The sequence below is a fragment of the Antechinus flavipes genome, chromosome 3 (genome assembly GCF_016432865.1).
Source record: "Antechinus flavipes isolate AdamAnt ecotype Samford, QLD, Australia chromosome 3, AdamAnt_v2, whole genome shotgun sequence".
Lineage (NCBI taxonomy): Eukaryota > Metazoa > Chordata > Mammalia > Dasyuromorphia > Dasyuridae > Antechinus > Antechinus flavipes.
This window is the reverse complement of record NC_067400.1, coordinates 241331806-241359732: the sequence shown is the minus strand read 5'-3', so window position 1 is coordinate 241359732 and position 27927 is coordinate 241331806. Positions and strand designations below refer to the sequence as shown.

The window sequence follows — 27927 nt, the reverse complement described above, 5'->3', positions numbered from 1 at the left end:
AATCACCACTGATCAGAGAATCGCAAATTAAGACAACTCTGAGATACCACTACACACCTCTCACTAAGATGACAGGAAAAAAAAATGACAAATGTTGGAGGGGATGTGGAAAACTGGGGCACTGATACATTGTTGGTGGAATTGTAAACTGATCCAACCATTTTAAAGAGCAATTTAGAACAATGCTCAAAAAGTTATCAAACTGTGTATACCCTTTGACCTAGCAGTGTTTCTATTGGGCCTATATCCCAAAGAGATCTTAAAGGAGGGAAAGCGATCCACATGTGCAAAAATGTTTGTGGCAGCCCTTTTTGTAGTGGCTAGAAACTGGAAACTGAGTGGATGTCCATCAATTGGAAAATGGCTGAATAAATTATGGTAGATGAATGCTATGGAATATTATTGTTCTGTAAGAAATGACCAGCAGGATGATTACAGAGAGATTTGGAGAGACATACATGAACTGATGCTAAGTGAAATGAACAGAATCAGGAGCATTATACACAGCAACAAGAAGACTATAAGATGATCAATTCTGATGGACGTGGCTCTCTTCAACAATGAGATGATTCAAACCAGTTCTACTTGTTCAGTGATGAAGAGAGCCATCTACACCGAGAGAGAGAACCATGGGAACAAAGAGTGAAACACAACATAGCATTTTCACTCTCTCTATTGTTGTTTGTTTGTATTTTGCTTTCTTTCTCGGTTTTTCCTTCCTTCTTGATCTGATTTTTCTTATGCAACAATCTAACTGTATAAATATATATACATATATTAGATTTATATCCAATATTTTGGATATAAATATTTTAACATATTAATCATATATTGGACTACCTGCCAGCTGGGGAGAGGGTGGGAAGGCGAGGAAAATTTGGAACAATGGTTTTGCAAGGGTCAATGTTGAAAAATACATGGGTAGTTTTGTAAATAAAAAGCTTTAATAAAAACAAACAAACAAATAAATGGATGGATGGAGGGATGGATGAAATGAAAGTGAAAATGAAAAAAAAAAATGAGTGGGCAGGATTAAATGAACTCAAAGGTCCCTTTCTGATTTATTTTCTTTAATTTAAAATTCAATCTAAGACTAATCTTCTGACTTCTATTCTAAGGATCCTTCCAGTTCTGAAAATCTATGTTGTAGGTTCCATTTTTAGTCTAAAATACAATGTTCTAAGGACTCCTCCAACATCAGTATTCTATGTTCCAAGAATTCTTTCACTAATAACATTCACTATGCTATGATTCTAATGATAGACTAATAAAATCTGCTTTTGCTTAGTGAGCTTTTACTCTAGGGAAACTTTTATGGATGAATTAAAAAATAGCACCTGAATTCCAGATCATGGCTCCTTCTACTACAACATGATACCTATTCAAGAGAATTTTCTCATTGGTGTAATTAGATTTAGGACAATTAATCAGTCAACACAGCAAGCTATGGTTTTCTGGATTTTCTTCAGATCAGTCATATCCTAGCACTGCACAGAATTTGGTCATGTCTCCCTTTCATGGATATGTTTTAGGAAATATTTGGCTAAACCATACAAGGCCATAGTATAAGAGTTCAAAGAAAGGATAAACTTTAAAATTTTGAATATCTTAAATGTGCTTACCATTACAGAATCTCAGAGCTGGAAGGCACCTCAGAGCTTATCAAGTCCAAATCATATGTAACAGAGAATAATAGCATCTACAATACAACTGACATTAGACTGCTTTTGCTTAGTATATATACTGTGATTGAGGAACTCAGTATATCATAAGGGAGGCAATTCACTTTTTAAAAAACATTTTTAAATTTTACATATATATATGAATATGGGTAAACATCTGAGAGAGAAATACATTAAACTGAAGAAAATAATGAGTTTTTTGGAACACAAGATTTTGCAAAGGTGAATGTTGAAAACTATCTTTTCATGTATTTAGAAAAATAAAATAATATTAAAAGTAAAAAACAAAACAAAAATAGGGAGGTTCATAGCACTAGTGTTAATAATCAATCAATTTCTTAAGTATCACTGTAAAGTAATATATAATCAAAAAGAAGTTATCTTTCTTAAAATGCAGAAAATGTGTAGTAAAGTGACTGACTTCTATGTTCTGCACCTTCCCCAGTCTCTTTTGCTGCCTTTCTCAAATCATATAGGTCAGATCTTCCTGGTTCTTACATTATTCTGAGTTACATTTTATGCCATCAGATGATACCTGCATTTAAGTAATCCTAAAAACCTTTTCCCTTTATGAACCACATGAAAAATATTTAATTTTAAAATCTTTAAATCTTTAATAACAGAATTTTGGGGTATTGTAACAAATTACAGTGGTAGTAGCAAATTGCAGCAAAATCCTCTCTAATACCAACATTCTCCTGTTAATGCAATGTGTAGGAATAAAATTAGCTTAAAGGGGAATGGAAAGAAACACAGTAGACATGAGTAAACTACAATATACTACCTATGACAACTTGCACATGAATGGCAAAAAAGATATCAATAAGGTTCTGTATAACCTCAAAAGGAGGCTATATAATTACATTAAAACATTAACATTAAAACAACAACAAAACAATGAACACTTCTATTGTTGTGCTGCACTGGTAAATATAGAAAGAGTAAGGAAGCTCACCAGTATAATAAATATATATTTTAAGAAAGGTCTATGGATAAAAAGCAAATAGAACGATAAGGCATGAAAAGGTATAAATCTGTACAGATCAAAGTAATGATATCATTAAAATCATAGGTCCATCAAAGTAGACAAGCAAATGACAGGTAGTAAAGTAGCTAAGGAAGAGAACATTGCCCAGTGCCCTTTGCAGACACAGACAGGAAGTACCAGTTTGACCTACCGTGCTTAAGTGCTAAGTGCTCTGTATTAAGCACAGAAATATAAAGAAATGCAAAAGCCACTCTGTGCTCACAAGGAGTTCCTATGATAACAACTAGGCAAAATAAGTTACAGACATGCTAAATTAAAGAGAATCAATAGAGGGAAAGAAGTAGCATTAAAAAAGTGATGAGTTGAATAAAAAAAATGTAGAATAGTGTTTTTCTGAAACTAAACATAATAATGCCAACAATTATTAGTCTTATTATTAAGGAAATTCATCGTAGTAGGGTGTGGAGTATTTTTGTTGGTAACTGTTGGCCTTACCAGTCAGTAGCTGTGGTTCTTGGAAGGAACCAGAACATGCTTTACATATCCACTGACTGGACTCTGATTCAACAGGAACACTGCTTTCTGCAGTGCTGGCTAAAAGTCCCCTTCTCCTTCCTCCCCAAAAAAGTGAATCCTACAATGAAGCCACTTAAAATGCAGATAATTTAATATAAACTAATGATAGACTGTAATTTGTAATCCATGTATCAATTTGCTAGTGAAATTCTGGGATTAGATAAATTAAATCTGAATAGATTTAAATTCATCCACAATCATCCTTTTTAATTTTGCAATATGTCAATGGTACATTAAAATGAAATAAGTGGCCTCTGAGAATCAGTTTGTGACATTTGTGACTGTTGAGCTATTAAGAGTGATATAAGAACTCTGTGCATCTTGTTCTGGGGAGAAGGGGTTCTATCTAGATGATGACAGTTAAACTGTGACAATTTATTAGCCTTCAGAGTCAGCTAATAGTATGTTTCATTTAAATCTTCTTATGAAAGAAATCTATATTTGGAGATTATAGTGAGATTCTATTTCTTTGTCATATTCCATTCCAAACATAAAGGAATCACAGAAATGGTAAAATAGTGTGTGTGTGTGTGTGTGTGTGTGTGTGTGTGTGTGTGTGCGCGTGCAGATGTGCATATAGATGCCTATATGTTACTTTTTATATATGCAGATATTCCTCATCACAACTTTTTGGTATTTTTGTAATTATGACAGAACAAAACCCTGGCACTGTAAGAAATCTCCTAACCAATGATTCTAAAATTTGGTTGCTAAAAACCTACAGCTTTATGACCAAAAGAGAGTAGGAATCAAGATTCTAATCTCATGTTTGTACTGTTCCAGTTCTCTACAACAGACACATTTAAGCAATAATTTAGGGGACAGTATGATATGGTAGAAATAATAATAAATTTGGAATTAAAGAACTCAGCTTCTAATCCTAAATTTGCTACTTCTTATTCATCTGGCCTCTTACTTTATTTGGGCCTCATATTTGTTATTTATAAAATGAGAAGTTAAATTAGATGACTCTGAATACTTCCAATTCTAAATCTATAGTCCTGTGAGAACTTTCCATTCCAAGATTCCAGATGTAAATCTATAGAATTCACATTTACAAATAAAATCACTTGGGTGTAAATAAAAGTTGTTCAGAATTAATATATTTTCTGTATCTAAAAAACTGTGACCTTTCATTCCCTTCACTATTCTTAAAACATGTGAGGAAAAAGAAAGGCACCAATTAGAATGTTGCAGCAATTATTTTTCTTGCATTTAGCTGAATATGTTGAATTTCTTTTAAAGAACGTTCTTTATTTTGTTTCTCCTTCATCTATGTATTTAATCTCTATCTATTTAAAGCCTTCCTTTCCATTAAGGTTCAGCTCAATTGTCGCCTCTTCCCTGAGATTTTAGATCTTCTAAATACTCATATTCATACAAGATGAAATTTTTCATGTTTATATTACTTCCTGATCTGAGGAGAATACACATCATTTTCATAGAATTTGTAAACTTAATGGATAAGTGGATTAGTAGTAATTATTTTAATTTACATGTACTAAGCCAGGCGATGTACATCTCCATCTGTATATTACTTATCCCAAATTCAACAAATTTAAAAAACTGCATTATATGTAATAGGGGCTTGGCTAATAATTTAACTGAATCAAATTTTTACCCTAAATCCATTTTTCCATCTCGCTAAATGACATCCTTATTCTCCCAAGTACCCAAGCTGAAATTCTGAAGACATCTTTTATTCCCCTCTGATCTTTACCTCCCATATGAAATTAGCTGCCAGATACTATTCTCCTTCTCATTTCAACTACTACTACTACTAGTATTGCAAGACTCTCTTGCCTGAGTATTTTTTTCCCTCAATCTTTTAACTTATCATAGATTTTGAATTATAAGGGATCTTAAAAGATCACTGAATTCAATATTTTTATTTTAAAGATGAGGACACTGAGATCCACAGCTAGTGTCTGATGAGAGATTCGAACAAGATCTTCTTCACCGTGTTCAGTACTCTAAACATAATACTGTGTTGCCTTTGATCTTCTTGCCTTTAAAGATTTCTTCTCTGATGCATTAATTAAATAGAAAAATTCTCCTGAAACACACCTTTGATCCTTCAATACTGCTACTTCATTTGTGCCCTTGGGAGAATGTGCTATAGCTTAAGAACAAAAAGACAAAAGTCATAGGAATTTGGGACTGCTAAAAACAGACATTTTAAAAAGCAAAATATGTCTGTATAAATCAGCATTTCTAGAGATGCAAACACTGCAATGCAAAAAGATGAAAAAAACTGAAAATGCAACTAAAAACAAATTTTAGCCTCAGATTATTAAAATTTAAATTCAGAAGCCAGAATAAATAAACCTACTTATAATGGGCAGCTAGATGGTGTGGTAACTAAACTTCTGGACCAGGAGTCAGGAAGACCTAAATTCAAATCTGGCCTTAAGCACTTACTACCTGTGTGATCCTGGGCAAGTCACTAAATTATTTTTTACCCAATTTCCTCATCTTGTAAAATATTCTGAAGAAAACTTTGCCAAGAAATCCTTAAAGGGCTCATGAATAGTCAGACATAACTAAACACATTATTAAAACACACTTGTTTTTGTTGAATAACTGATTTGTTTAGTTTTCTCTTGTCATTGAACAATTCACTTTTCAGTATGGGCTTAGAAAAATTAAGATTATCCAAAACTGAATCTGTTGTCTTTCTAAACAAATCCTCACAATATTATTATTACTGAGAGCAGCACTATAATCCTAGTCACCAGGCTTACAACTTTGGAGTCATCCTCAACTCTTGATTCTCACTGACCCCACATATTCAAAATTCTTGTAAAGGTTTTTTTTTTTCTTCCCCTATCTTTATGAAATTATATCCTCTTCTCACCCTACATTTATTATCTTGGTTCCTGAATCACAGCAATAATCTTCTGGAAGGCATTCCTACTTCAAATCTTTCCCTAATGCAATTGATCCTCCATCAGGTTGTTTTACTAAAATACAGTTCATGTTGGTGGAGTTATGAACTGATCCAACCATTCTGGAAAGCAACTTGGAACTATGCCTAAAGGGCTCTCAAACTGCACATACTCTTTAATCCAGCAGTGTCTCTACTGGATCTGCATCCCAAAGAGATCGTGAAAAAGAGAAAAGGACCCATATGTGCAAAAATGTTTGTAGCAACCCTTTCTGAAGTGCAAAAAGCTATAAACTGAGTGGATGCCCATTGGCTGGGGAATGAATAAGTTATGGTATGTGATGGATATGAAATATTATTGTTCTATAAGAAATTATCAGCAGGATGATTTCAGAGGCCTAAAGAGACTTACATGAACTGATGCTAAGTGAAATGAGCAGAACCAGAAGATCATTATATACAACAGCAATAGGATTATGGGATGATTAGATGTGATGAACTTGGCTCTTCAACAATGAGATGATTCAGTCATTTCAACAATGAATGAGAAAGCCATCATCCAGAAAGAGGACTAAGGAGGGAGACTGAATGTGGATCATAATACAGCATTTTCACCTTTAATGTTGTTGTTTGTTTTCTTTTTTTTCTTTCTCATTTTTTTTTCCTTTTTGATTTGATTTTTACTGTGCAGCATGATAAAGGTGAAAATGTTTAGAAGAATTGCACAAATTTAACCTATACTGGATTATTTGCTGTCTAGGGGAGGGGTGTGAGGGGAAGGGAGAAAAATTAGGATCACAAAATTTTACAAGGGTGAATGTCAAAAAACTATCTTTGCATGTATTTTGAAAATAAAAAGCTATCATTAAAATAGACAGATAGACAGATAGATAGATGAAGTACATTTATGTCACAATCTCCCTCCCTCTATAAACTCCACTTGCTCCATATTGTCTTTAGCAACAAATATAAAATATTCTGTTTAGTCACTAATTTAGGATAACCTAAAAGGCCGATGTGATATAAGAATGGAACTCAGGAAAGATACATTTAATCTAGAAATCATTTGTATAGGGCTAATATTTGAATCCTTGAGAGCTAATGGGATCACCAAATGAGAGCATAAAGGGCCTGAGACCTATGGTGAGTGGGAGTGACAGAGATAAAGTTCCAACAAAGGAAACTAAGAAGGACAGATAGGAAGAGAACTTGAAAACTAAATAGAGGAGAGCATATTCAGGAAAAGTGGATAATCATTATCAAAGGATGCAAAGAGGTCAAGAAGAATGAGGATTGAGAAAAGAGCACTGGGTACAATTTATTACAGGAAAATGGCTGGGAATGGGTCCAAAGGAACCCACAGAAGGGTTTGCCTTGACAAAGAGATGGTTCACCTCCTTATATAAGGATGAATGAAAAGATAATGAGGATACTTGTCAAAGTGATATGAGATACAGTGAAAATGAGCTCACTTTTTGGTGAAAAATAAAGTGAAGTCCTCAGTGAAAAGAATGGAAGAAGAGAAATCTTTTGGAGGCTTGAAGAGATATGAAAAGTTTTGGCATAATTATTATATTTAGAAGTATACGGAATAAATTAGAAATGATTAAAAGGTCATCCTATAATCAGGGCTCAGGTGAGATTAATAAATTTGTAATGAATCTTATTCACATAGGTTTTGATTTTTTTCCAGTTCTTATTCATAGCATATCAATACACACAATGGGAGTTAGCTTCTTAAGGGCAGAGATAAAGTTTTAGCCTTTCTTTCTGTACTTGCATTTAATATAGGGTCTGCCACATAGTAAGCATTTAATAACTATTTGTAGACTAACTTCCACTTCTTGGTGGTGTCACATTATTAGCTTGTTTTATGATCTTTTTTTGATCAGTCAATAAATCTGTTTAAGAACACTCTAAAGCACTCTGAATTCTTTAGTCAAGACAATTATTGGACTAATCTTCCCACGCAACCTAAACATTAGGCCACAAAACAGTTCCAGGCTTCATCTACTGTGGCCTACAGCAAAAGGTTTCAAAAATTATTTTTCTAAAGCACAGGTCTAAATATATCAGAGACAATTAGATGTGCAATGGATAGAGTATTGGGCCTGGAGTCAAGAACATCTAAGTTCAAATTTGGTCTATAATTTTTACTTAGCTTTACAACTCTGGGCAAATCATTTAACCTTTGTCTATCTCATTTCCTCATTTGTAAAATTGTTAATAAAACTCATTCAATGTTATTTTGAGGATCAAAGGAGATAATGTAAAATACTTAACACAATACATGGAGCACTATATAAATGGTTATCATCATCATCATCAAAAATTCTTGGCAACAACCTATTATCTTAATAAAATACAAACTAATCAGTTTGTCATTTAAAGCCCTATACAATTAAGACTCTATTTCACCTTTCCAGACTTTTTTCATACTGTTTCCACCCAAAGTAGCCAACAGGGTATTCCCTTAGATATAGTTCATCATTGAAAAAATAACAGGTTCCTCCCTTCCAGAGAGATTAAAAAATATTTCTGAATTTTCTTAATTAAAGAGAGAGAGGAATTGTTACTTTTCCTTGACCCTGGCTGATAGTTTATTCACAGAGGGAAAAAAAAAAGCTCCACACTTAAGCAGTGGAGAAGTACCCTTAACTTAAGGGTGATTGAAATAGGATGGAACCCCAGAAACAGAGCTGAAAGGGGCTGACAAGAGCTTGTCCAAAATTTCTGATGCTTGCATTCTATTCTTGGCCTCATTTCAAAGAGCAAACTAGCAATCAAAGAGACTAAATCATACACCTAGTAAAGAGCAGAAATAAGATGTGTTATAGTCCTCTGACTCCATATCTAGAACTCTTCCCACATTACAACTACCTAAGAATATTTTATAAAGTGTGAAAAAATAAGTGAGAAAAAGTCCAAGACAAAGCTGATAAAAAATAGAATTTTTCCAACTAAAAAATGAAAGATGCATTCTTAGATAAAGGTAAAAAATTTAAAAGCGACATACTATCCTTAATAAATAAAAAATAATGTTATTGCTGCTTGGTTAACAAGACTAGAACTTTAAGTTATTTTTCCATTACTAGTTTTAATTAATTCTTTAATATTTTCTGGTCTGTTCCCTTTATAAATTAATTGTAAACATTTGCAGAGCAGATTATTGAGGAAAAAAAATGGAAGTTTTCCATAGAAAATTTATTTTTAAAATTATAGGAAAATAAAGTCTATGATTTTTTTTTTAAGTCACAACCAAATGAAACTCCCTCAAAGACAAAAACCTACCCTTCTTTTAAAAAAAATACTAACTCAGTATAAATGAAACGAGCTTATTTTGTCAATTTAGTCAATTACTAGGTGCGTACTACCATGTCAGCTAAATGCACAATGGAATATTGGCTGGCCATTTATTCAAAAGGGGGGATAAACGTCTGTCACTCCCCCACATACCATGCACAATATTGGAGACCTGCTTCAGCACTGGCTTCTCCATTTTTTTGGCATAAAAAGCTGCATACCACACTCGCAACTCGGTGCCTGGAGGAATGTCCCGGGAGGTAGTGAAGTAAATGTCATTGTCATGCTGAAAGGCAGTCAAGTTCTGATGTTCATATTCTACTGCTGGTCTCACCATCATCATCCAGTTGCAGTCATCCTCATTAGATGTATCAAAACAAATTGAGTGTCCATCCTTCTGGAAAACCTAACAAGTGGAAAGACAATGGTAAGATCATCTACTAAGATAAATAGGAAAAACACTACAGAAGCCTTGGCACAAAAATCAAAAGTGAAATACCTAAGACAACACCTTCCAAAGGGTCATGCGATAAGGAGAGCTTTGCATAGCTTAGACTAGACCCAAAAATTAGCTACCACAAAAGGGGCTCTCGTTCTAGGGAACACACTGAATGCTGTTTGAGAAATAACCTAAGGCAAAGTTTCATTATCAGTACTAAGTGATACATTCTTTCACCACAGAAAGCCACAGAATAAGGAAAAATACAAAGTAAACCTCAGTCTTAGGGGCAGAAATTATCAAAAATCTTATGGCTGTGTTGGTACTTTGAAATGTCTTGTCTAATTGATCATTGTTGCCATATTTTAGAGGAAAACAAATAATATCAATATTAATACTTTCACTATAAATGTAGCCAGAAAATGTAAAGAAGTCATAGGTAAATGAAAAAAACTGATTGTTCCTCCAAGTAGAAACTGTGAATATATCAAGGGTATGGCCAAGTTCATTTATGAATACAAAATCAACCAAAAAGAGACAGTCTCATTGGTTTTTTGATCATTTTATCTTGAGGTGTTCACCAAAAGCACAAGCAAAAAGACTATATAAATTGCCCCTTGTGCATGGATTTCTGTAGCTGATGTAGAGATAGGTCAATTCTATGATCAACTTAAAAAACTCCAAACCAAATCAATGTATAATTTGATAGCTGGTAACTTTATTGTAACAAAGGAAGATAGATGAAAACATGCTTCAGAATATTTTCAAATGAAATGAAAGGTTTTCTTCTACTGTTATAAGGTATTACATACTTTATTCCAAAGATTCCTATTCCAAAAAAATAGGAAAATGTCTGAGATGGAAAATACCAAAAATTACACAAAAAATGAAACTGACTTTACCTTAATATAACAAAAACTAGTTGCTTCTGGTTAACTGGGTGGATGTCATTTCAGAATATGTTGTGTGCAATTAAAACATTGACTAGTTAAAAACAAAATACAAAACTAATACCAAACTTTATGAGAGAAAGAAACAAGCATTTGCTGAATGCCTATTATGTGCCAGGCACTGTGCCAAGCACTCTACAAGTATTATCTCATTTGATCCTTACAACAACCCAATGAAGTAGGAGCTGTTATTATTATTATTCCCTTTTCAGTTCAGGAAAAAGAGATTAAGTGACTTGCCCAAAGTCACACAACTACTAAATTTGAGGCCAGATTTGAACACAGGTCTTCCTGACTCCAGGCCCAACACTTTATTCACTGTGCCACCTAGCTGCAGAAAAAATAAAGATAAGAATATAATGTAATTATAAAGAGATTATAATTATTCTAACGACCTCTTCAAAATATAATTTTTGAAAAGAGGTCAAAGAATATGAACATGCATTTTTTTTCAAAAGGAATATAAGCTAATAATAGCCTCCTAAAATCACTATTAATCAAAGGAATGCAAACTCAAACAACCTTGAGGAATTACCTCAAACTAGAAGAAATTCATTAGAAACTCATTGAAGAGAAGAGTGGTAAGACAGGCACGCTGGCTTGCTGATTGCGGCATTATGAACTGGTACAACCATTCTGGAAAACAATTTGGAACTATGGGAAAAAAAGTTACTAAAGTATTGATACTCTTTTACCCAGACATTCCACCAGTAACGGGAAAAAAAGTCCCCAACAACCATTATTCTATGCATATATGGTCAAAAGAAGAATCGAGTGGTCAAAAAAGAATGTAAACTTTTAACATCAAAATACACTGCTCTAAATCTCTAATGATAAAAGAAATGCAAATTAAAACAAGCCTGAAATTTCTCCACACACAAAAAAATCAGCAAATATGATGAAAGTTGATCATAGTCAATGCTGCAGGAGTTACAGATACATTAATTTACTTAGTCCAACCACTATGGAATTATGCTAAGAAAGTAGCTAAATTACCCACATATTTTGACTCAAAGATCCTCTTTGCTGAGTCACATAGGAGTCAGGGGGGGAAAAGAATAGTTCCATATATAACAAAATACATATTCATAGCAGTACTTTTATAAAAGGAAAAAATTGTAAACAAAGTAAATGATGACTGATTAGAGGAATAGCTAGATAAACTACAGCATAAAAATGAAATCTAAGAAATGAATATGAAAAATTTAAGGGATATTTGGGAAGAATAATAATCTGAAAAAAATGAGTAAGGAGAACTAGTAAAAAAAAAAAAATACACACATTGACTACAGTAACATAAATGGAAAGAATAGATAGAGAGAATGAAACTGAAAATTGTATAATTATCATGACCAGTACTACCAATAGGAAATGAACTTAATAGCAAGAAAGCAGACTGTTTCATGGAATAAGTGCTAAGATAGAGTTCGAGAACTTGAACTCATTTCCCTCCTTAAACAACTCAGTAGATCTCAAGTTTCTTCATCTGAGAAAATAAGATCATTGAACCAACTCAGCCTCTGAGATCTTCTCTAGCTCCAAGCCTATAATCCTATGATCTCCTTCCCTTCTTTGAAGAGCTAGGCATCATGAATATGGATCATTGGATAAGGATTATACTATAGGTTAGTTTTACTAAGCTACTTTTCTTTCTTTATTTTTTTATTCCTTGTTGAAAGAAGGCAGGAAGAAATCATTCAGATATGATAACAAAACAAAAGATTCAATAAAAACAAAAACTTAATTGAAAAAAGAAATCCTACACACAATAAAATATTCCTAAATGGAATCTTTATGGCAATAAAAAAAAACAAAAAACTGTCAACAAAGTGGGTGTCCACTAATTAAAGAATTAGAATAATAAAAATGACTGCGCCAAAAAAGTCTGAATGACATACTTAAACAAACTTGGTTAGGTTTTTATGCTATGATAAAAAGCAAAGACCATAAAAATTTATTTTTGTAATTGCTAAAAGAGGCGCAGCTAGGTGGTACAGTGGGTAGAGCACCAGCCCTGAAGTCAGGAGGATCCGAGTTCAAATGTGATCTCAGACACTTAACACTTCCTAGTTGTGTGATCCTGGGCAAGTCACTTAACCCCAATTACCTCAGCGAAAAAAAAAAAAAAAAATGCTAAAAGACACCTGAATTCAGATTACCTACAATGAACAAACTAGGTTTCAAAAAAAAAATTTAATTAACACATCATACTCTCTTCTTATAAGAGGGACTTGGGGCATGGAATATGACCTACAACATCAGATTTATGTGATTTTGTTCATCAATTTTCCTTACTTCTTGGTGGGTTGGTATTGGTGGATGATAGGTAATGGGTGAGGGAATATCAGAAAATGATGTAAAAAAATGGGGAAAAATGAAATGACAGAACAGCCAAATTAAATGAAGTACACATAAAAAGAAATCCTTTCTGGTTATGCTTCTGAAAGCATTAAAGAAATGATTTTTCATTTAAGAGAATATATACTCAATAATTGGAAAGAATTATATTGTCTTTTTTAAAAATAAAACGAGAAGACACAACTACTCATTCATATGCCTACTTTTTCAGTTTTATAAAATTTTTATGAGAATTATCTACACATGCACTGAGGCTATCCTGCATAACATTTCTGGTAGATCACATACTTTCATTGTCTGAAAAGATTAGAGAAAACAAGATAATATATATTTTTAAAATTTTTGTTTATATTATTTTTTTTTATTTTTAAGAAGCATTTAACTTTGGAGAAAAGATTGCATCCCAAGAAGCTTTGCTCCAAGAAAATATCTCTCATGCATATATTAAGATTATACAATATCTCCTAATAGATGCAATCAAAGATGCTTTTTTCAATGATTCTTTCTCTATCTTTGGCAATTAAGAGATCAAGCATGCATGGCATGCTCACCAAAAGTCACGGAGAATGTGTTATATAAAGTCCAAATAGAAGAGCTTATCCCTTAATGATCATCAGATCTTCCTGATGTTCCAGTTTGCAAATAAAAATTGGATTTCATCTCAAGAAAATAGCAAAAAACACTCTAGTATCTTTACCAAGAAAACCAAATGGAGTCAAAAGAATTGGACATGACTGAAATGACTGAACAACAAGTGTAAGGTTAGGCTAAAAGTCATGGAAGCTAGACCTAAGACTTGATTGTAAAGTGGCTAAGTCTCATGTACCTATTGCTGACTCTGCTTCCTAGTAGCCTCAAGCACTACTGACATAGCTTTTTGAGTCTATTAACTTCACCAATGCTTTCTTTTCTAATCCTGAGTAGTTAGAAGCCTGAGGAATCCCATATATCTTTACCATCTTTTTCCAAGATTACTTGAGTTCTCTTTCTGCTGTTACCTTCTAACAGAGACCTGAAAGTGAGGCCTTCCATATACAATAATACATTAGTGACACATGTTAACAGGACTAAATGAAGCCATGGAGCAAAGATATTAGATTTAATTGTGGCCCATATGAGGGACAAGAGATAGAAAATCAACCTAAAGAAAATCGAGGATCTAGCCACTTCAGGTAAATTTTGAAAAATACAGTAGGTGATTAAAAACCCAGAGAATTCCGGGAGAAATCCATTATAAGCAACTGATATTTGCTTTCCCATGAGACCTACTGAATTTTTCATGTTTTAGAAAACTACACATTTCTCCCCCACTCCCAGGTATCCTAATGGATTGCTCTTATTCATTTATGCCTCTTTTGAATGGTGCCAAAAACAGGCTGCAATCTGGGATCTAAATTGAGTCATCTAAAAATTTCTCATTCTGTGCTCTTATGACTCTGCAGAGTTCATGTTTTTGGAAGTCTCTGTCCATAAAGACCAGGATGAATGAACCCTTTGACAAGCACCAAGAGATGACCACAATAATCAACTGTAGGCTTTTGGAACTACAAGTTTCCAAAAGCATCTGCTCATTACACCAATTCAGAAAAGCAGTTATTCACCTAATTACTAAGATATAGTTGTTACTAAACAGATAAAGCAAGGTCATATATCACTCTTTGTCCAGAATTGCCTAGTATTACTGTGATAATGGAAAATGGAAAATTCAAAATCACAATTGTCTAGATTCTAGTGTTGTTAACAACCTATAATTCTGACAGACTGGGATCTCCTGTTCAAACCAGTCTGATTAAGGGATTATATGGTTTGGATCCGTTCCTGCAATAAATCACCACTTTTAGTTTAATAAGATAGTTTAATGATTATAATAAAAGTGGAATAGTACAATTACAACAACATAACAGTTATATTACAAAGATAAGAAAATAGCAAAGAGAAAAAGAAAAAGAAAAACATCACCAATTCGGGAAAGCACCAACTCCTGAGTCAAATAGTTGGGAAATCTCAAGTCTTAACTTTCAAGGTCCCAATTGGGAAGGTTCCAGGCAGAGTGTTCTCTACATGGGTGAGATTCCAAAGAGACTCTACCTTAAAAGACTTAAATATGACTTTAGACAAAGAAAGCTCAGTGCAACCAAGAAGGCTTGCAGCCAACAACACCTGTATTGGAAGTGGGGGGGAAGGCTGCCGGCTCCCTAAATGAGGCTCTTGTGAGTTCTTTGTTTTCAGTAAACTGACTAGGTTTTTGAAGATAAATTACTCAAGATGCTTTGACCTTAAAAAACTAATCTGGTAATTCAAGATTATATACTGGTCTTCATCTAAAGTCTATCACATCTCCAAGCTTAGGTTCTTCTTTGGGGCAAACACATGCAGACCCGGCACTGAGATATGAATTTATCAATCAAGACCTATCTGAAGAAGACATCCTCTCTTCTCCTTTAATCCAATTAATTCCCACCTAATGAGAACCTAGTTCTTGAGAAGCACTATTTTTCCCGATATACTGATGGCTGACTGTCCTCTACAAGAGAAGAATTCAGCAGCCATTAATCTGGCAACAGGAGATACTCTGAGGAATGGAACACTAGCAAAGCCTTTCAATGAGCCATAGCTATAGCTATGTCTGGTTTGTGAGAATTGCTTAAGAGATAGATAAAATAAAGTATTTATCTATACTGATTGCTGGGTAGTGACATAGATCTGTCTAAATGGTCTGGAACCTATGCAATCAAGGGATAAGGATCAATGAAAGAATTTTGCCAGTGCTTCTTATGGCATATGGTTATTCATGGGGAATATAAGCAGCTATCAGAGACATAGGATCTTTGTTCAATTGAACAACTAAGTTGAAGCCATTATGAAAACACCAGAGTTTGGTCAGTGAGTCCTCTGCCAAACTAGACAAGAGAACTATGAAATCATGTTGGGCTGTGTATAAGACCATAGAATTCATGTAAATAAAGGCAAAACTGCTATTCTTGTCCTAACCTGATTGCTTCTGAGTTAGGTGGCCCTCATCTAACACCCTCTACTAGTCCTCAACTGGGAAAGTGACACTTTTATGACATCTCCTTAGCCTTACTAATTAAGACCATCTACAATAGGTGCCTGTAATTTCTTTCCTTCTACTCTTTTAACCCTTTAAAATTTATTGACCTTATTATTCTATTGAAACTCCTTTCTCAAGGATCTCTTAGTTGCCAATTCCAATGACTTTTTCTCAATCCTCTTTCTCTTTGACCCTTCTGCAGCATTTGATAGTTAATCACTCTTTTCCCTTAATATACTTTGTTCTCTAGGCTTTTGAAATATCACTCTCTCTGGTTCTCCTCTAACTTATCCAGCTCCTCTACTCTTTCCTCTGCTAGATTTTCTTACAAATCATCTAATCCTTACTGTCCCTCTGGATTCTGTCATAGGCCATCTTTTCTCTCCCTCTATACTATTTTATTCGTTGACCTCACTCAACATGGATTTAATTACTGTCACTATGGTAGTGATGCTTAAATTTACCTTTCCTGTCCCAATGTATACTTTAGTCATTTTTCATTTGTGTTCAACTCTTTACGACCCCTTTTGGTGTTTTCTTGGCAAAAGTATTGGAATGGTTGACCATTTCCTTCTCTAACTGATTTTACAAATGAGGAAACTTGAGGCAAACAAGATTAAATGACTTGACTAGGGTCCCACTGCTAGTGAGTGTCTAAGTCAGATATGAATTTAGGAAAAGGAGTCTTCCTGACTCCAGACCCAGCACTCTAACCACTGAACCACCTAGCTGCCCGAATCGCTCTTTTGACTTCCAATCTCCCATCTCTAATTGCCTTTCAGACAACTTGAAATGGATATCCAGTTAAATTTTAATATATTTAAAACCGAACTCATTATATTTCCCCTTATTGTTTCCCTCCTTCCTCCATTACTGTAGAAGACAATATATCCCCCAGTCCCTCAGGCTTACAATAGAGGTATCCTCCCCACTTCCTCACTATTTATTACAATCCATATTCAATCTGCTGCCAAGGATTCTCAGTTTTACTTTTGAAACATCTCGCAAATATGCCAAATTTTCTTCTCTGACATACCAAGTGCAAGTTTTCATCACCTCACACCAGTACTATTGTAATAGCTTGCCAGTGGGTTTGCCTACCTTGCAACATTTCAATTCATATTCCACTCAGGCATCAAGGTTTGTTTTAAGGCTCCTCAGTAAATTCCACTGGCTCCCTATTACCACACCTGGATCAACTACAAAATGCTCTGTTTGACATTCAAAATTTTTCATAACCTAGTCCTCTCCACTCTTCCTTTTTTTTTTAGTCTTTTTTATAGTCTTCAATCCACTGCTATTGGTTTTCTTGTCATTCTAAAAACAAGACACTCTATCTCTCAGTTCCAAGTATTCTATGACTCCCCTGATGCCTGGGATACTCTCTTTTCCCATACCTATTTACTAGTTTCCGTTAAGCTTAGCTAAAATCTCACCTACAAGAAGCCTCGCCCAAGTCCTTTTAATTATTTCCTACTCTGTATATTTATACATATTTATTTGACATCTCTCCCATTAAATTGTGACTTTCTCAAGGCAGGGATTATCTTTGCCTTTTATTTGTATCCTTAACACAACACAATACCTGGCACATGTTTTTCAGTCATTTCCAACTGTCCCCCCCGCCCCCCATTTGCGGTTTTCTTGCTGAGGTTATTGGAGCTATTTGCCAATTCCTTTTCTAGCTCATCCCAGATAAAGTGTCTTGCCTGGGATCACACAGGTAGTAGGTGCCTAAAATTAGATATGAATTCAAGAAGACGAGTCTTCCTGTCTTTAGGCCCAGTACTCTATCCACTATAGCATCAAGTTGCCGGGGGCTGGCACTTAATAAATGTTTACTGACTGAATGACATTGTGTTCCTGACAAATAATAAGGTCAATTGTCCAACTCTTCAAAAGTCATGTCAATGATAAATCAATGCTACCTTAAGAAAGGGAAGATTTCTCTAGTTTGGGAGTTTCTTAGATTCAATCTCCAGAAAAATAAAGATTTTAAATATAGCTCCTCTCTGGTCCTTCCTTCCTCCTTCCCCAATGCAGAGTCATTCAAGCCCCAATGTTTTTCCCACAGAAAGGTCTAAATGCCCAGTTCAGGTTCCCCTTACTATCCTAATATCAAAAATTTTCTCTAGGATAGTTTGGACGAGTACTTCCCAGAAAAGGGTTGGGGGAATTGAGTGATACAATCAGGAAGATACCTTGCTTTCTAATAGCACAGGGATATGATGAAATCATTGGATCATAATTATAGTGCATGTATATTTCCGTGGAAAAAAAGGAGCTTGTCTAATTGATTTGATAATCCAGAATTTTGGATGAAAGATGATGAGAGTTCTTATCCAACTCCTGTGAGAGAAGAAAGTAGCCCTCACTAGAGGTATCTTAAGTGGCAGAAATCTGATATTTCCCCATTGGGCTCCTAGGGACGATTTCTAGCTGTTGGACTAAGATATATTGAGAGATTGTCACATAGCTAGTCTTATTATAAATACTGGCACTAGAACTATATATATGCAAAAGCATAATGACCTCTTAGGTATTTCTTTACAAACGACCTTGAGCTGTGATGAAAAAGTTATTTATTCTATATCTCAGATATTCCTATCATTATTCCTCTTCATTGTTGCTACTTTACATCAAAAGATCCAGAGTGACTTGGGAATATTTAATAGCACTTACCATTGAGTTATAGGATACGGTTGTCTGAAAGTAGGAAGGCAAAGCTTTTGGTTTTAATTTTCTTCCATATTTAATCACTCATTTAGAATGTGTCATGAAAGGTTTTTGTTTGTTTTGTTTTTACCATATTCCTAATTTAGTATTTTTTCCTCTTTTTTCTTTAGTACTGATGGATATCCCTGAGATTAAGGCTATGCAGTTGGGGCCCTACTCCATTTAAATGATGAAAATTTCTCAAAATTTCCTTCAGGACCTTGCATCAAGAAGTGGGACATAATAAGATGTTAGGCTAGTTCTTAACTGAATAGCTAAGAAAGATATTCCCAAGACTTGATTGGTCCAGCAGTTTCTAGCTATCAGTAGTTTTCGAATAGCCATAGTGTCATGGATTCTCTTTACCCAAGAGCATAAAAATATTGTCTTACATAAAGTCAGAGCCCTTTTCCAAAGCTAGCAAGTTTTACCTTACCTGTTGACCAAACATATTTCTGTTTACCAGGGATAAGATGACTATCTACAGGGTCTACAAGGATTGAGTGCTGTATTCTTCCTGGTTAGGTAAATTTTGTTGTGCTGATTACTGAATAATAGGCTGATGCCTTTATCTATTTTAGTATTGAACCTAAACATCCAGGGGACCAAGCTGAATTAGCTCAGCACATTCTACTACTTAACAAAATTCATAAGCATTCAAAGGAAATTGGCCTAACAATAAACACAGAAAACCTCAAATATAAGAAAAATGTTCAGATTACATATGGCATATAGGAGCTTACTGAGTGAATTTAACTGTACACCTATCTTAAATGGAATGGCATTAATTATATATAGTGGGTTGAGCAGAATTGAATAAGATGAAAAGAGTGGGATAGATTAATCTGAGAAAATGTTTAGCATTTTTAGTAATCTTAAATTGCTTCCTAACCCAAAAGTCCATCTTTTTTTAATCATGTCTACAAACCTTGGCACACCATGCTCTCAGAATCAGACTATCTAAATTAGAAAGAATACAAAAGTCACTTCACCACACCCATTATTATGAAAATGAATGATATCAACAATGTCCTCAACAAATAATCATTCAGTCTCATGGAATGGAATAGGGGAGATAGGAATATGGTATGGAACAGAGTCCACTCCTTCCCATGGTAAACCATTTTGAACAGTTTTAATTGTTAGGAAGCTTTTCTTCATTTCTAGCTTATATCTGGCTTTATACTATTTACCTATGAATGAATATAATTCCTTGCACTGGGATCAAATTAATCTAATGCCTCTTCCGCATGAGGTCTTTACATATCTGATGAAAGGCGTCTTGTTTCCCTAAGTCTTCTCTGGGGTGAACATTCCCACTTTTGTCATTGTTCTGACTGCCTCTTCTGAATACCCTCTAGCTCATCAATGCTTTTCCAATAATGTGGCAGCCCAAATAGAACACAATACTGCAGATGCAGTCTGACCAAAGTAAGGTAGAGTAAAAGCATCACCTTCTTAGTCCTGGCCACTATGCCCTTCTTAATTTGGCCTGATGTTCCATTATATATTTTGGCTACTATATCAAGTGTTTACTCATAACAAGTTTGCATTCAGATCTTTTTCAGACCCAAAAGCAAAAAAGAGATGCATGTTGAGCATAGACAGGTAGCAAACATTTATATCAATAATAATTATACACAAGAATTGGAATAAAAGATAACATCTAGAAAATGTATGATCAGAGAGGTAGATTAGTCATGTGAGAAAGGCAAAGGTTAAGAAATATAAAGTTAAGGACACTATAAGTGACCACATGATATTAAAAGAACAAAAAACAACAACAACAAAAAAGGTCTCCATCATCCTAGAGAAGAATTTTTGGAAGCCTATAAATGAAAATTTCAAAAGATAATATGGTATGGATATATTATAACTGTAACATTAAAAGAAATATCCCGATTGATGAAATAATAGCTCCACTTAAATAAGACTATGAAAGCTAGTTTTGAATATAATGGGGGAAGCAGGATTAGAAACCCTAAAAATTTTTAAAGAGAAGCTCCCAGAACCAACATCTCTTGTACATGAACCCTATTCACACAACTATTACCTTGGTGCAAGCCCTCATCATCCCTCTCCAGAACTCCTGCAACAGACGTCAAGCTGGTCTCCCAGTCTCAAATTGTTTAACACTTCAGTATATCTTCTATTCAGCTGCTAAGTTGTTTTTCTACAATGTAGGTGTGATTATGTTAACTTCTCTGATCAAGGAGATCTAGGGGCTCCCTATTACCCTCATGATCAAAATACAAAATTCTGTTTGGCATATAAAGGCCTTCACAACCTGGCCCCTTTTAATTTTTTCAGTATTCTTATACTTTACTCTTCCCTCCTCCTTCCTCATCTCCCATGAGTAAAAAATCATCTTCCCTTTTACTTTACTCACCTCCCCACCCATCCTCCCACACACTTATCTGACTACCCATCTATTTACTGTTCTTCCCACAATACATTACAAATCTCATCTTGGGATATTTGCGCTGAGTGAATCCCATGGAAGAGAAGTTCTATTTCTTCCCCTACAACCTTAATATTCCCTAGCTTCCTAGGAGACTTAGCTCAAAATGTCTCCTAAAATGCTTCTGCCAGCTGCTATTAATTTCCCTCTTAAATTACCTTCCATCTACACTTTATATACCAGGTATTTCCCTATCACTGCTTTTCCATTCAGAATGTAAATTCTTTGGAAACAAGAACTATTCTCTAGCCTATCTTTTTACCCCCTACATTTAATAATTCCTTGGTGCCTCAAGGATAGAATAAAAACTCTTCAGTCTACTATTTAAGACCCTCCCTTTAGGAGGGTTCCATCTATTTTTGCAGTTTATTTCCACTTTATTTTCCTCCATCCCAATCAAATTTTCATGCCAGGGATTCCCTATGTTCTACCTCCACATCTTTGCCTTAGAGAATTCTTCAAAGTCAGTACTCATGCAAAGCCTCTTCTATTCCCCACAACTCTCATCAGGTATTAATACATTCTCTCTCTTGAAAATATTTTGAATTTATATTTGCTTATTTTTCTGAATTAAATCTGTCCTTTCCTGCTTCCCACACTCTTAGAATGTAAATTCACTCAAGAACTATTTCATTTTTGATTCTGTATCCTAGTATAGTCTCTATCCTAATGCCTAGTATAATGCTTATCACACAGTAGGTGCTTTATCTATGATGACTTAATGAACCCCTAGGTTGAAGTTTGGAGGGAAAATTGGTATAGAATGATTAGAATTTAAATTAGCAAGAATTCACAGAAACTCAGACTGAACTCAATCCTCTGCTGAGGATAGGGCAGTAACTCAACGAACATTAATAAAGAAAATGTGTTTTTAGGGAAAAGCTCCTGGGTCTTCCTATGTGGTTCTAAACTATCCAAAACCAAATAATTATCTTTTATTCTGAAATGTAAACAAAGGACAAAAATGAACATGAGAAATACATTAAAGAAGACTCAATACAAAATTACCTACTAGTACTGAGACCTGGAAGATCTAAGTTCAAATCTAGCCTCAGAAACTTATAAGATGGATACTTCTGGGTAATTCACTTAACTTCTTAACTTTTCTTAATTCAGTTTCCTTAACTGTAAAATGAGAATCTCTCATATGGTTGTTGTGAGGATCAATTTAAAGCACTTAACATGATATCTGGCATACAAGTATTTGTTCCCATATTATACTCTACTTTTCTATGTGTACATGCTCACAAAATAAAAACATATTAAGAATCTAACCTGCAAAAGCATAAAATAAAAACACTGTTTTATGGTCATCCACCACATATAACATTGAAGGAAAGTAATGAAATTATAATGAAATATGTTTATATCTGATATCACTCTGGCAAAAAGGTCCATTTTAAATAAGGAAATTTTTTTAAGAAATAAGATCATAGGGCTTAACCATTTATCAATTAGGAAATAGCAATTCATATAAATCTGAATCAATTTCTTATAAAAAAAAATTTTAAGACTTTACTGGAGAAACTTGATACAAAGATTTTTTCCCCCTCAACTTCCATTCTAATTTTGTCTATGTTGGATTTTTTTGTGCCAAAACTTTTAACTTTTATTTAATAAAAACTGGGAAAAAATTGAAAAGTGAATTTAAAATTATATCATGTAATGCTCAGAGACATCATTAAATTTATAAAAATCAGTAAAATTCCTTTGTATTTACAGAGGATAGAGACTACACAAACAAAAATATCTCATGTCTAGTGATTTCATACCTTCAGTGGAAAAGCAGATTCCTTCTCCCATTTGGCAACTCTCCTGGATTCAAATGGACCAAACTGTGTTCGTTTGACCAACTGAGTTATTGCAAATACTCCTTCAGTTCCATCTCCTAATTGTTTGATCTCTAAATTAGAAGGAAGAGATGATCTAAAAATGAAACAAAACAGAAACATGGCCCCCAAATGGCACTTAATTAAATGAAATTCTTGATTGAAAATCAAAAAGCTTAATTTAAAATTGAAATTTCTCTTAAAGTTATTTTGTTGTCATTATTGATTCTTAATTAGTCATTCCCATAATTCTTTGTAATCTTTACTCTGTAATCTTTCTTTGTAATCATTAATTAATGTAATCATTAGTTAATATGAACTCCAAATATATGTTAAATAAGAACTTAAATGATGATTACCATTATTTTTACATCTTGATTAATATATTCTGGGGCAGATGTCAACATTCTAAATAAATTTTACCAAAAGAGTATTTTGGGGGGGCTTAACAATGCACCTAGGAGTATAATCTATATGACTGATCTATCAGGACATAGTATAAAAGATGTTAAGAAGATAATTATGTGACTAGAAAAGATGGACTAATATGTTAGAGAAAAGGATAACTGATGGACAAGTACAGTTGTTTTATTAATAGCCATGCAAGTCAAGAAAATTATGAAAATTATAAAAAGAAGTGCAGAATAGTGCACAAATCCTTTAGCTCTTGTAAGCAATTTATAAGAAAACATAAGTGAGAAGATGGCTGCATGAGACAGGAAACTGGGCTGGCTTTCTCAAATCCCTTTTTTCCCCCTCCAAATCTAATAACTTAAAATGACTCCTCAAAGTGAATTTTAGAGAGGCAGAAATAATTGATAAGATCAAGCAGTTGTAGAGTTTAAGATAACTTGGAAAATTGTGACCTTCTGGAGTGGTAGTCTGGCCAGAGTGGAGTAGAGATGACAAGTTAATTTTCCAGAATTTTCACCCCATGCACAGTACAAAGGTCTAGCAGCTGATCAAGGGAAGACTTGGATGGCTAGGGTGGGAAAGAGGAAGAGAACAGGGCCTCTGCTGGTTCTAGATGCAAGCCCTAGGCATTGACCAGAATCAGTCCTAAGCTGTGGCTGCAAGAGGAGGAATGAGCATGCACAGGGGAGTACAGTGCAAAAGAATAGGAGAGCCCTGCTGGCTGTGTTCATTCTCAGAAGAGCAGAGTCATTGATTTCAGTTCCAGGGCAGAGGGGTGAGCTAACATTTGCAACCTAAGGGGGATGCAGGGGGTAAGAGTTTTTAATGTGACAACAGTACTGGGTACCCTGATAACAGCTCACTCACAAATCAAGGCATGAGTTAGAAAAGCAGTAATCACACCTGACCTTAAATCATAGAACACTAGAAAAAACAAAAGTCAAAGATTCCCAGATAAAGCTCAGAAAACAACAGCACCAAAAAAGCTAAAGCAAAGATAATATTCCCCCATATCCCAGAAGTAGAGCCTAACCATAATATCAGGGTTATAATAGAACTAATATAAACTAAGAATATAGTAATAAACAGTATAAATTGTACATAATTTATAAATTATATATAACAAATTATATATAATATATATTATTATCTATTATAATATATAAATTAATAAATAGGCCATTGAAAAGAATAAAATAAATAAATAGAAGAGTAAAGAACAGATAAATAACCTGACTACAGAAAAGCTACTATGATGATAAAGATCAGGTTCAAACTTAGAAGACAATGAAACAAACTACCTGTAAAGAATCAGAGAAATATGTAAATATTCATAAGTCCCAAAAGAATTCTTGAAAGAGTTTAAAAATGACTTTAAAAATCAAATACAAGAGGTTGAGGAAAAATTGGGGAAAAAATAGTAAAGTAAGAAAAATCAAGAAAATTATAAAAAGAAAGTGAACCAATTAGAAAAAGATCCAAAAACTTATTGAAGGAAATAACTTCTTAAAACTTAAAATGGGGAAAGGGGAAGCTAATGACTTCATAATACATCAAGAAATAATAAAATCAAAATCAAAAGAATGAAAAAATTGAAGAGAATTTGAATTTCTCATTAGAAAAAATGAATGACTTGGGAAACATATCAGAAAGAAATAACATAAGCATTTCTGGACTACCTTAAAAGTTAAAAGACAGTCTGGACACTGCATTTCAATAAATTAAGTTCTAAAAGTTCTAGAATTAGAGAAACTGGAAAAAAAAATTCATTGATCACCATCTGAAAGAGATCACAAATTTAAAATTCACAGGAACATTATGGCTAAGTTTCAAAGCTCCCAGGTCAAGGAAAAAATATTGCAAGCAACTAGAAAGAAACAATTTAAATATTGTGAGTTAGTCAGGATAACACAAGATTTAGTAGCACTTAAATTAAAAAAAAAAAAAAAAAAAAAAAACATGTGATATGAAAATCTGAAGACCAAAGAAATTGGAATTCCCATCAAGGATAAATTGCTAAGCAAAGCTGAATGTAATACTCCAAAGGGAAAAAAAATGACTATTTAATGAACTGAAGGAGATTCAGGAATTCTTGAGGAAAAGACAAGAACTGAAGATCATAAAAGAGAGAAAAGAACCCACAGGGCAAAAATATTTGTAGGAGTTCTTTTTGTAGTGTTAAGGAATTGAAATTGAGGAGAAGCCCATCAATTGGAAATGGCTGGGTGAATTATGGTATGTGAATGTAATGAAATACCATTACAGATGTAGTGTGGGAACATTATTTTCACTGGAACTGGTTTAAAGAAGGAATCACATATACATATAGTAGGGTTTTAAAGTTTTCTTAAATTACAAAGAAACAGGACAGCAAGGGGATAAAATAAAAGAGAGACTCTTAGAAGGGGGTACAGATTAACAAATAGTAGGGCAAAGGGAGAGGATAAGAAAGCATATGAACATTATGAAAATTTGGTCAGAAGTAAAATAGACTTCTGAGGAGGGATAGGACAAAAAGAGAGAAAAATATAAACAGAGAGGAAAAACAAGATGAAGGAAAATACTCAACTAGTAACTGTAACTTTGAAGGTGAATAGAATGAACTTAACCATAGAATAGAAAGCAGAAGAGATCAAAATTCAGAACCCAAAAATATGTTGTTTACAATAAACACATTTGAAAATGAGAGACACATAGAACAAAAATAAAATGCAGGACTAGAATTTATACTCCTTGCAGGAGTAGCAATCATGATCTCAGACAAAGTTAAAGCAAAACAGATTCAATTAAAAAAGATAACTGAGAAACTGTTATCTTAAAAGGAACTATAGATAATGAAGTAACATCAATACTAAACATATATATCCCAAATGCTATAGCATCCATATTTTTAAAGGAAAATGAATTACAGGTATAATTATACAATGAACTATAACAGTGGGGGATTTTTTTCCCCTCCCAAAATTAGATAAATCTAACCAAAAAGTAAATGTCAAGGAGATGAACAGAATCTTAGGTAAGGTAGATATAATGGAAATCTGGAGAGAACTGAATGAGAAAAGAAATAAATATACCTTTTTATCAGCAGTACATGGTATATTTATAAAACCTGACCATCTATTAGGGCATAAAAACTTTATAGTTAAATGTAGAAAAGCAAAAATGTTAAATGTATCCTTTTCAAACCATAATGGAATAAACATTGCATTTAATAAAGGATCGTGGAAACAAAGATTTAAAACTAATTGGAGACTAATTTATTATCTTAAAGAATAAAAAAGTTAAAGAACAAGTCATAAAAATAATAATTTAATTAATGATAATGCTCTAACAATATACCAAAATTTACTGGATAAAACAATAGCAGTAATCAAAGGAAAATATATATTTTTAATTGTTTACTGAGAGCAATAAAATGGAGAAAAAGCAGATCAAAGAATTGGGTATTCAATTAAAATAATTAGAAAAAGAATAGACTTTAAAATCTCCAATTAATTACAAAATTGGTAATCCTAAAAATTGAAGGTAGGATTAATATAAGTGAAAGAAAACAATAGAAATAATAAATACTAGAAATGGGTTTTATAAAAACAATTGGCTAATGTGATTTAAAAAGAGAAAAAAACTAAGTCATTGTCAAAAATGAAAAATGAAAATACACTATTAATAAATAGGAAATTAAAGCAATTATTAGAAGCTATCATGCCCAAGTACATGCTAACATATTTAATAATTTAAGTGAAATGGAGAAATGTTTACAAAAATATAAATTGTCCAGATTAACAGAAGAAAAGAAATAAAATATACCTATTTTAGAAAAAGAAATTGAAGAAGTCCTATATGACTTTCCTAAGAAAAAAGCACCAAGTGAATTTTACCAAATATTTAAAGATAAATTAATTCTAATATTAAATTGAATTATTTTAAATAATAGGCAAAGATAGTGTCCTATTAAACTCTTTTTATGAAACAAATGTGGTGCTGATAGCTAAACGCAGGAAGAGTAAAAATAAAGAAAGATAATTATAGACCAACTTCTCTACTGAACATTAATGTAAAAATCTGAAATATAATACTAGCTGGAAGACTACAATAATATATCACAAAGATTATACATTGTGAGCAAGAAGAATTTATACCAGGAATGCAGAGGTGATTTTAACATAAGAAATGCTATTCACATGGCTATCATGTAAAACATATTTCTGTATTAGTCATAATTGTGAAAGAAGAAACAGATCTAAAGAAAAAAATGAGAAAATAAGTGAAGAAA

General features: G+C 33.5%; 1 protein-coding gene across 2 annotated transcripts in view; it reads right to left on the bottom strand.

Moving 5' to 3' along the window:
- PRDM15 (PR/SET domain 15) overlaps nucleotides 1–27927 on the bottom strand; it is a 139291-nt gene that overhangs the window by 91413 nt on the left and 19951 nt on the right. Inside the window, exons 4-6 of one of the 2 annotated variants that reach the window (XM_051984763.1) lie at nucleotides 23184–23337; nucleotides 9590–9842; nucleotides 3166–3264 (exon numbers count right to left, since the gene is read on the bottom strand). In XM_051984763.1, the coding sequence (XP_051840723.1) occupies nucleotides 3166–3264; nucleotides 9590–9842; nucleotides 23184–23337 (506 nt within the window). The remainder of the gene's footprint in view (nucleotides 1–3165; nucleotides 3265–9589; nucleotides 9843–23183; nucleotides 23338–27927) is intronic. The other variant, XM_051984762.1, reaches the window with a different exon arrangement.